At 59.8% G+C, this 10,324-nt stretch overlaps 1 protein-coding gene across 1 annotated transcript; it reads left to right on the top strand.

Moving 5' to 3' along the window:
• The first annotated feature begins 458 nt into the window (after nt 1–458).
• PIMREG (PICALM interacting mitotic regulator) lies at nt 459–7,820 on the top strand. Its single transcript, XM_044456096.1, has 4 exons — nt 459–893; nt 3,075–3,335; nt 3,944–4,035; nt 7,425–7,820. Exons 1-4 carry the CDS (start codon nt 612–614, stop codon nt 7,582–7,584), a joined length of 795 nt encoding a protein of 264 aa, XP_044312031.1. The 5' UTR covers nt 459–611; the 3' UTR covers nt 7,585–7,820.
• The last annotated feature ends 2,504 nt before the right edge of the window (nt 7,821–10,324 follow it).

Raw genomic sequence — 10,324 nt, 5'->3', positions numbered from 1 at the left:
TATGTCCGGACCTGGAAAGGAGGAGAGGAAAGCAGCCCGTGGGGGCACCGCGGTTGTTCCACGAGCAACCCATGTTCTGCTGCGCATTCCACAGGGCGAGTTGCTGTGCCATGTGCCTCTCCCATGGAGGCCAAACGTTCTGGAATCAAGCTAGGGATGATGGGAGCTGTTCAAGTGCCAGAAGGTGGGGTAGTCTTGAACCAAAGGCAAACATCCTTTTCATAGCTCTTGCAGAGTTTGAAAACATCTTAGTCAAATAACCGTGCCCACAAAAGAGGTTAAGCAATTCTTAAATCAAATGCCAAGCCATTTTTAATTCAAGGCCAAAATAATCCTTCTCTAAATAATTCTGCTTGATAAATACTGCTGTACTGACTCTGCACAAACACCCAGAATCTTTAGGTTCTGCCTGGACTTAATGCTTCAAACAGATCTATTAAAATAATTGGATAAGTGGGCCATGGCTGATTAAGTCTGATTAACTTCCACAGGGAAGCCGCTGGTGGTGATGGACTGGCCTCCCGCCTCCCTGTGCCTTTTGAGTATTACGGACTAGAGGCTGGCGCTGGCTAATTTGCAGGGCTTCTCTTCCAGGCGACTGTGGGGGAAGGATGGCGTCTGTGTTCCAGAGTGTGGGGTGTGCTGTGGGCTGGCGGAGCCACCAGATCCTGACTGAGGCCGAAGAGAGCCCGGTGCCCGACAGGTTCAGGAAGAGATCGGCTCGCGGCGTGAACGCACTGCGGATGTCTCTGAGGAAGCGGATGCCTCTGAAGGAAGTGGAGATGAATTTCGAGGAGAACCCGACGTGGGAGAGCCTGGAAGCCCCCGAGAAGAGCCAGACCCTCCAGGCCTTCGCCGGAGCGGCCAAGAGCGCTTTTGGCACGGTGTCGCAGGTGTGGCTGCAAATACGGTGGCGGCCGGGGAGCCTGCCCTCTCACGGTCTTCTGTACCTCGCTGTCGCTCATTCAGGCCACCCCGAGAGCCGTGTGGCCCCGGGCGAGGGCACCCACTGGAGGCGTGGCAGCGCCCCACCGCGCCTGGCGTAGGAAAAGCGGGGGGGGGGTCTTCCTCCCTGTCCCATAAGGCTGAGGCGCGGCTGAGCTGTGGAACAAGTGCCACAAAACGGAGCGGCCACGGCTGCTCATTAGGGTGGCTTTAGAGGGGAGTTAGAGAACTTCCTGGGGGTGAGGCTGTGTGCAGCCCCCAGTCCGGAGCGCCAGGCGCTCCCTCCGGCAGGACCCCGTGGGCACTGGGAGGTGCTGGCTGGCAGAGGGCTGGGCTCCCGACTGGCCCAGGACTGGGGCCCTGCTGAGGCTCCCGGTCAATTAACTGAAGACACACAACGGGCAGTGTTGCTATTTCAGCCGAGGCCGCCCCAGACGCAGCTCAAAGTTAGTTATATATCTCCTTGTTTGCTCGCCAGCCATATGAAGGAGGGTCCCTTTTTTAGGAGTAAAAGCAGGCTAGTAAAAATAATTACACGAAAAACTGAGCTTATTCACTCCTCGAGAGGAATGTCATGCACAACATTCGAGATTGACAGGGGTGTCCAGGCAGGAGGTGAGATGTGCTCCTCTTTTATTGTCTTGGCATTTCCTTTCTTAGCTGCTATGGACTTTCTAAGCAGAGCCTCTGAGGCCCCGCTGAAATGAACGGGGTGCTGCCTTGCCCTGCCTGTTCACTTCAGGGGGACCGAGGGAGAACGTGGGATCCTCTGTCTCGGCTCTTTTCAAGGTGGCGCCCTCCGGCTGTGCTGGACTACACCTCCTATTTTCTCAGCCAGTGAAGGGGAATATGGGGACCGCACACATCAGCAGGGCACCCAGCTGATGGAAACGGCCGTCTTCCACTCTCTGTTTGCTGTGCTTTTAGCACCATTTCATGGATGGGGGAACTGAGGCGGAAGAGTGCAGGGCTCCTAAGGGACTCATGGACCAAGGATCTGTGGGAGATTCCAAATCCAGGTCTCCTGGGATGGAGCCCCAGAGAGGCAGACGGCCCTGAAACAAGGTGCCTGGGGGGCGGGGGGGGCTTGGGAGGGCCTGCCCCAGCATCTTCCTGTCCCTGGCAAGGTCTCAGCACTGGATCGGGGGCCTCTGGGCCGGGCAGTCCATGCTGCCTTTGTGGCTGTTGGCTCTGGCCAGGCAGAGGAGACGGCAGGGGGAGACCTGGCTGGGCATCACCAGGGCAACAGCCCTGCTCCAGCCCGGCCGATGGCGAGCCCCGGCTTTGGCCTTTCTCTTCCCACGTCCTTCCTGCGGCAGGCATGCCATGAGTGGAGCCGGCCAGGGCTGGGGTCAGACTGGATGCCCGGGGATGCCCCTTCTGGCTCACTCTGCTTCTAGGCTTCCCTTCCCAGCTGCTTTCCCTTCGGTGCCATCCCTCTGTGGACACCTTTCCCTGTTTTCAGCATGTTCACCCCATGCTTCATGGATCGAATAACAAGACACTCCCGGCTATCACCCTTACAACTGAAAGCCAGGCCATAAGAAAGGAGCTGGGGGGGTGGGCATCTTAACGCACGGGCCTGATGGGCCCTTGCCTGTGGGCCCCATACTAATCTGTGTATGTTAACCCTTGGAAAATGGGGAAACTTCCGAAATTGACAGTAGTTGTCGTTGTCGTGGGGCCCCAGCGCACCGCTTTGCCCGGGGCCTATCATGCTGTTCAGACGGCCCTGCCGGGGCGGGGAGAGGGGAGGGAAAGCAAAGCTCAGGCCTGGCTCTTATTCCAAGGTGCTTCACAGCAGCGAAAGGGGGAGAAGGCCTCCCTGCCGGCTCTTCCGTGGGGGGACCGGGTTGATTCTTCCCCACTGATCTAGTCTAAGCTGCTTTAGGAGTGTTTTGGCTGAGAAGCAGGACAAAATTAAATATTTTACAAGAAAGGGGACGCCACCGCGCAACTAACACGTCTGCTCTGAGGGAAGCCCCCCCACCCCGAGTCCAGCGGGGCCTCGTAGGGGGAGTTCCCCTATCCCACAGAACGGGCCCTCTTTGGTCTGTCCTCACCCCAACCGGCTTCGCAGGCGATCCCAAGTTCTCGGACGGTGATGGCAGGACCGCTTCTTCTTCCAGAGAATTCGCCGCGGCCCAGCCCGAGCCGCCTCCGGCCAGCCCCCGTCGCCACGCACTCCTCGGCGGAAGGGCAGCAAGCCGGGCACTGCTGCCACGCCGCCCTCTGGCGCCAGGGGGGCGTCCCCAGCCGGGAGGCGGCCTGCCCTGCCGTCGGGCGCCCAGCAGCGGGAGAAGGGCCTCCTTCCTGCCCGGAGGTCCATGAGAACCGCCGCCTTGCGAAGCCCCTACGCTTCACCTGTGTCTGCCAGCCAAAGAAGGCAAGTTGGGTAGGCCGGGCTGGACGCCTGGCGCTAGATCAGAAACAACGGGCAGGCTGGCTTGGGCTCGGCCAGGGAATCGGGATCGCGCATCTTTCCATTTCTGAAGAGGGAAAGAAGGCCCCTGCCTCCGCAGCTTAAATGTTTTGGACTTTTCCTGCCAGTTGTTTTATTGGCTGTTTCCGCCAGGGCAGTGTCCACCGGCTCCTCTCTGCAGGCAGCCCCCCGTGACGGATGAGTCCCATTCCCGAGAAAACAAACGTGCCCTTTCGGTAGGGTGGGCCATACACAGCCAGCTCTCCACCCAGGCATGGGTGCAGTGGCCGGCCAGCGAGCCGTTTATTCGGATGCGCTTCTGTCCTGTGCACCGGACAGGAGGCTTCCCGGCCCGTGAGCCAAGGCGACCTCCGCTCGACGCGGATGTGCCCACCAGGAAGGGGAGGGGAGAGGGGCGATGCCGAGCGCTTGCAGCGGGCGACTTCCCTGGTCTTCCTCCGCGCAGCCTGCTGGACGGGTGGCGGGGCAAGGAGAGTTTGGGGCCCTCTGGCCCGGGTTGCCCCCGCCTGTGCCGGCGTCTGCTTGCCACCCTGCCTCTCTCTCCGCTGCAGGCAGTTTGACTGCAACCTGGAGCTTGTCTCGACGGGCATCCGGCGGCTGAAGCGCCTCTCCCACGCCTTCAACAGCATCATTGTCCAAGAGGAGAGGTGAGTCGTGCCGGTGCGGGGGGTCCCGCTCGCTTCCCCAGCCGCCCTGCACCGCTTTGTCCCCAGGAAGCTTTTCCCGAAGGGGAATTGTGCAAGCGGGAGGCTTCGGCTTGGCATGCCCAGACGTGCCGTCCTTGCCTGCATCTTAGTGGCCCCAGGTGTCTTGTCTGCTGCCTGGGCCGTCAGCGCTGCCCCATCCCACGGCGGGCGGAGGGGTTGGGATTGGCGCTACTTCTATGGCAGCCCCGGAAAGCCCCTGGGAGCCGACTAGGCCCAGCCCGGCTGCAGGAGCCCTGGCCTGGCAGCGCGTGGCCCTGGATGATGCGAGGATGGCATTGAAGCGGGGACAGGGGCGGGAGTGACAAGCCTGCGCTCCCCTGGGGGCCCAAGACGCCCCCCTTTCCCTAGCTGCTGGTTGCTGGGTTGGTTCCTGCCTTTTGCATGTTTTTTCCTTTCCCCCCATTGCCTTTCCCTGAGTTACTGGCAAGAGGAGCTGTAAGCGAGACGACGCTGGCGCCGTTTTGTGGCCCCGGTCCTGCCTCTTTCGCCTCGGGCCTTGGCCCACAGCTGGAGCACCGGAGCCTCTGGGGTGGCCGGTGCTGGCTGAGAAGGCAAGGCAAGACTTGGGTTCTTTTCCAAAAGGCAAAGCAGAACCAAAGGCGCCCACAGTGGGGCTGAGAGCTGAGAGCAAACCCCAGCCCACCTGGCAGACTGTCGGCTCCCGGTTGCTGGACAGCGGCGAAGGGCAGCGCTGCGCAAGGGAGCTGGTGGGCGGCTTCCTCCCGGCCGCGAGGGGAGGGCCCCAGGCCCTGCCCTGGGCCCTCTTCCCTGGGCTTCCGGCCGGGCGAGTCATTTCCAACCAGGGCGCAGCAGCGCCCCTTTCGCTTTGTGACCATTTCAGCTTGCAAATAAAGCTTGCATTCCTCATGTTTTCCCCAGCGATATGACCGTTTCACTCCTTTGTAATTGAAGATAAATACCAGCCAGGTAAAAAACCCCAAGATTAATGTTTCACTTCTGTCTTCTTTGATACCTGCTTGGAATCACCCCTAACGCATGCACACACACCCCACTTCCTGCATGGAGAACACCGACCGCTTAACAGGGGTGCGTGCATGCACACGGGACCTCCTCTGAGCCCTCCTGCCCCACTTCCTGTGACCCCCCCCCCCAAAAGGAATGATACCTCTGCATTGACTGACGTGCCTTGGATCCTGCTGAAATGGCACCCTGGGATGCCTGACGCGTAGCAGCTCCTCACCAGGCAACTTCCAGGCGTGCTGCACTACAACTCCCACCATCCTCTGGCCAGAGGCCCTGCCGGCTGTGTGGGTAGGAGCTGTAGTTCGACAGGCCTAGCGGGTGTCCGGCTGGAGAAGACCACGCCGTGCGGGGGATCCAGTGGGGCTGCTAGCAGAGCACCACGGGATTGTGCAAAAATCCTCTGCGGTATGGGGGGCAGCCCCCGCCCCGCCCCGCCCGATGGTTCAAATGGCCCTCGGCAGCTCCCTGGAGAGCCTCTTCCCCGCCACGGCTGGCCGGCCAGTTCCTCGACTTCTGTGCATGTTTCTTCCCGTTCTGGAGGGCCGTGATGCCTCCGCAGGAGCTTTCAGGCAAAATGTGCCGGTCCTCCTGGCCCCGCCGGCTTTGCCCTTGAGAAGCCCCCGAGGGTGTCCCACCTCCTGGAAGCAAAGACAGCTCCTCTGTGGACCGTGGGCCCCCCAGGCCAGCACACCCCCACCTTTGATGGGCGGTGGCTCGCCACAGCCTCCCCGGCCCCTGAAGTGGAGGCAAAGAGGACGGGGCCAGGGGGCTTCTGCCACGTGACAGGTGGGCCTTTCTTCTCCTGGCCACACTTTTCTGCCCTGGACATGCCGTTTGGAAGCCATGATCCAAAGACTGGACCGTGTCCTGACACCCCGCTTCTCCGCTGCCTCGCGCTGTGGCTGCTGCGGCGAATACGTCCGCGTCTCCGATCCTGGCTGGCTTTTCTGTGTTGCTTCTGCTTTTTAAGGAGGCGGGAAGCATCCCCTCTACGGTGCCTGACAAGGCGTGGCCCCACTGCAAAAGGGGCCCCAGAGATTCGGCCCAGCCCTGTCGGGAGATGTCCCGCTTTGCGCATGCTCCCCCTGGGGGTCCCAACTTTGCAGATGGCTTTGCCAGGGCCCGGTTTCCCTTTCATCTCGAGCTGCCTTCGCGTTGGCACTCTGGGGAATTATTTACGCAGAAAGAAGGGCTGCTCAGGGCCTGGGCTGCTGCTTTTTAACAAGGCGTACAGATCTCAGCTCCTGTGTAACTTGGCGGACTTCCGGCTAATCCTTTTAGGAGACTCAGATGCACCAGGAGACGATGTTCTCGGGGCTTCTCCTCTCTTGCCTCCTTCGCAGAAGCGGCCCTGGCAAGATCAGTGTGGCTGATACAATTAACCCCGGGCGGGTTGGATGTTTCTGCTGCGACATCGTAGCAGGGGAGCCAGTGCTGGAGAGGAGCTGGGCTTGGAGGGAATGCCCCACACGGATCGTCTTATTACACCCGTCTGCGTCCTCCTCTGTTCCTCCTGCAAGGAGCACAAGGCAGCCTACGAGGTTCCCCCTCCCTCTTTGTCCTCAGAGCAGCCCTTCGAGGTAGTTTAAGCTGAGAGCCCGTGCCTGCTCCAGAGGCACCGGTGAGAACCAAGCCCTCGCCTCTTCACAGGATGGAGGGGGCACCCCTATATGCCAAACATTGCCCCACAGGTGGATTATCTCTGGGGAAGAATCCAGTGCCCCAGCAACTGCGTTGTTTCCAGAGCAGCAGAAACCTCTGTCCAGAACGCGGCACCCCCCCCCCGCCCCCGTTTCTCCTCCTGCTGTGGCTTATGCGGAAAATTCCCAGTACGCATTTTCCTCCCGGCTCCCCGCTATTCCTCTGCCGGGGGCCCCCGGATGTATTGGACTCGCCTCAGCACAGCTATGGGCAAGCAAGCCCCCTCGGCTCCGTCCCTTCTCTCCTCCCTCCTGTTGGCACTTATGTGTAAGCTGCTTGCAGGCAGGGACCGATCTGTCTTTCCCCCCGGAGTGGGCGGAGGGGCTGCGCTGCACAGCAAGGGCTCAGGACCCCTAGCTGAGCCCCAAGGCCTCCCCAGCCCGGCCCAAGACCACCGGGGCTCCTCTGGGTGCAGGGCTTGGCCTCGGGGCCCCATCCCAGGCAGGGGCCTCCCAGCCCCCCACCGTAGAAATGCCATGGCTTCTGTGCCCCGCCGTGGTCCTCCGTCGCTGGCTGGCGGCTGGGTCGGGGGGCCCTTTGGCCCCCCAGCAGGCTGCCCGGAGTCTTCCTCGCCTGCAGTGAGAGCAGCCCCCTCCCCGCCTTGGCAGCTCTCCCCCTGACAGCCGCTCCTCCTCTTCCTGCAGAGATCAGGCCGTCCTCAACTACTACCAGGTAATGGCGCGCAGGATGCGGGCCGCCCAGCTGCGCTCCCGGAGCCTCTCCCGGTCTTCGCTTCGGAGGCGTGCGTCGAGGCTGCGCCAGGCGCTCGGCAACTGGGCTGAGGATCGCTCGAAGCAGTATTAATCGGGGAGCTTTGGAAGGATGGACGTGTGTGTGTGTGTGTGGTGTTTACTGTGTGTTTTTGTGTGTGTGCGAGCATCTAACTGATTGCTCTGGATAAGCTTGTTCTGTCCAACACTAACTTGTCCTGATGAGAGAGCATGCCCTTTTCCACGGAGACTTATGTGCTGAAACCAATTCTATTTATGACATGGGAAGGCCCTGCTGTAGCCACGTTCCAAACCTGGTCAATAAAAGCCACTGAGAATCTTTGATGTCCCATGATTTGGCCCCTCCTGGGTGTGTTTTGGAGAGGGGGGTGGGCACACCACACAAAAGCTGCTGGAATCGCTGATTGACACATTCAGATACAGGTGGGTCCCACGCTTACTGGGGAGGCCAGGCTGGGAGTGTGCATCGCCCACGTATGTAGTACCTGCCCAGGTGTAGAGGTTCTTTGAAAAGATGTTACCAATATGTAGGCTTACCTAGGCCCAAACCTTTTTTGCTCTCAACAGGAGTATTTTTACGATGGTGACAAGCTTCTCAAGTTTTATGCATTCAGGTTTTAACTGTTGACATTTTGATACCCGTATCTTTAATATAGCATTTTAAGATTTGCGATAAACTATTTTAAATTGAGATACTCATCTTCTTTCATTGAGGCTTTGCTTGACTGATGATATTCACTGGGTTGGCAGGACTGGGGACGAGAACAGTGCCTCATTCCCCCACTCCTGTGCCCACGAGCGTGGAGAGCCCCTTGGTCGACAGTGGCTTGGAAGGGTCCCCCATTGTCCACCCCGCCGGCCCTGCTTGGGCAGCCCAGAGCACCGAGGAGCAGCCAGATCAGCATGCCCGGGCCGAAGCCAAGCTGGCTCTGGGTCATTCGTAGCTCCAAGCCCAGGCAAAAGCTGGCACTCGATTCCTCTTTCAACTCAGAATGAGCTCCGGTGAGCTAATGGAGACGCTACAGGCCAATTCCTCCTCCAGTCCGGGAAGCCTCAAAGCTGAGACAAACTCTTGTCTTGCCGAGCTCTTGGCAACAGAAGCCCATATTTTAACTCGAAGGTTTCTTGGAGCCAGTGCATGCTTGAATTTCCCCTGGGGGAGCAGGGAAAGGTGGAGCAGGTAGGAAGGCTGGCTCTGAAGAGGCACCCACTCAGCGATTTGCAGTCTCCCCCCCGCCCCATAGGATAACTGGGCACTTGTGGGTGCCTTACCGCAGGCCCAGCACTGATGAGCGGCCTGAAGGCCCCCCTGCTCCCTCTCCTGGGGGGCTTGATCTTGAAACTGGGCAGCCCTTCCAAGAGAGGACAAGTTTGGAACAGGGGACTGAATTAGAACATGGTCTGCTGTCAGATGGGACGTGTGGTCCCCACTGTCCTGAAGTTTATTTCTTAAAGGGACGTTGCTATGAGGGGTGGGGTGGGGAGGGAAAGCAGTGTGCTTATGCCACCTTGCACCACGTGGAGGGAAGCAATGTATATCCCCCGGCCCCACACACACCTGTAAGAGAAACAGGCTCAAGAAGGTGTCCCCCCACCCCCCAGGAAGGCATTTTCACAAGCATGCACATACAAGCAACCTTTTTCTGTCAGGATTTATCTGACTTTTCCTGGTGTTTGGAAGGCCCTGCGGCATGCGGTGTGTCGGTCTGAGTCAGGGTGGGCAGCCCCTGCACCCTCAACCACATCATCCACAGCTGATCCGCATCCCTAACCCTGGAAGATAGAGGGGGGTTGCTTTGTTCGGCTTTGCTTATTTACTCGGAGGAGCTCGCGCTGGGCGGACGATGTTGTCATGGCACACAAGCAGCCAAAACAAACCGACTTTCAATATTTGCCTTGCAGGCTGTGACTACAAACACCGCAAGCTTGGGAACGAGATGGAGCTGCGGCCAGGCGAAATGCAGCCTCAGGCGTGGAAAGAGCACAAATAGGCTGAGGTGGCTTGCAGTGCTGGGAGAGAAGAGCCGTGTGGGTCGGCGGGCGGCTGTCGGGGCCAGCATTCAGTGGCACGTGGCTGGCCCGCTGCTCCGTGGGGGACCCAAGGCGGCGGATGCTTCCAGCGGTGCCCTCCGTCCGTTTTCCACAGCCGCCGTTCCTGCCTCTGATCCTGCAGGCAGCAGGAACCATGAGGACTAGTGACCCTTGCTAGCCTTGTCCCCCATGAGTGTATCCAATCCCCTCTTAGACCGTCCGTATGGGCGGCCGTTGCCACGTGCCGTGGAAGCATATTCCAGAGCCTGTTGGCCGTGCTGGGTGGGAGCCGGAGCTGGAGCCTGGGGCGGGCACCGCATTTGGAGGGGCAGCCTAAACGAACGAGCCCATCTAGGAAGCGTCTCGGGCCGCAGCTGCACCATCCCATGCTGGAGGGGTGCGGCCAGCAAAAGGCCCGCTCCTTTTCCCCCCTCTAGCTGGACAGTCTGGGAAGGGCGCCCGGAGCCGCTTGCTTGGGGACAGCTCCCCAAACGAGGCCTCCACCCCAAGCCCAGCCCTTTTGGCTGGAAAGAGGACACAGACCAACCGCGAGCAAAGCCTGTGGCAGAGACCAGGTCCACGGTGATTCAGGGCCCCCGGCGCTTGTCCTAAAGAAGATGCTTCTCCTCTTCTTTCTCTAAAGCTCGGTTTCTTCATTCCCCCCCGTGACTCACAAGAGCTGCCCGTTTTCTCAAGGGTTCTGTGCTGTTGCCTAGCAGAAAGGAAGATAATTTATTGGAGAAAAAATAGACTTTCCCTGTGAGAGGCCCACGAGACACTGG

Source organism: Varanus komodoensis, unplaced genomic scaffold (genome assembly GCF_004798865.1).
Source record: "Varanus komodoensis strain SLA01 unplaced genomic scaffold, ASM479886v1 scaffold81, whole genome shotgun sequence".
NCBI classification, from domain to species: domain Eukaryota; kingdom Metazoa; phylum Chordata; class Lepidosauria; order Squamata; family Varanidae; genus Varanus; species Varanus komodoensis.
This window is presented reverse-complemented; position numbering and strand designations above follow the sequence as displayed.

Bases quoted from the DNA above. Each gene is read 5' to 3' on its own strand.
- PIMREG (XM_044456096.1), top strand. From the start codon at position 612: ATGGCGTCTGTGTTCCAGAGTGTGGGGTGTGCTGTGGGCTGGCGGAGC. The intron at 3,336-3,943 runs GTTGGGTAGGCC...CGCTGCAGGCAG, and splicing joins CTGCCAGCCAAAGAAGGCAA to TTTGACTGCAACCTGGAGCT. The intron at 4,036-7,424 runs GTGAGTCGTGCC...CTCTTCCTGCAG, and splicing joins ATCATTGTCCAAGAGGAGAG to AGATCAGGCCGTCCTCAACT.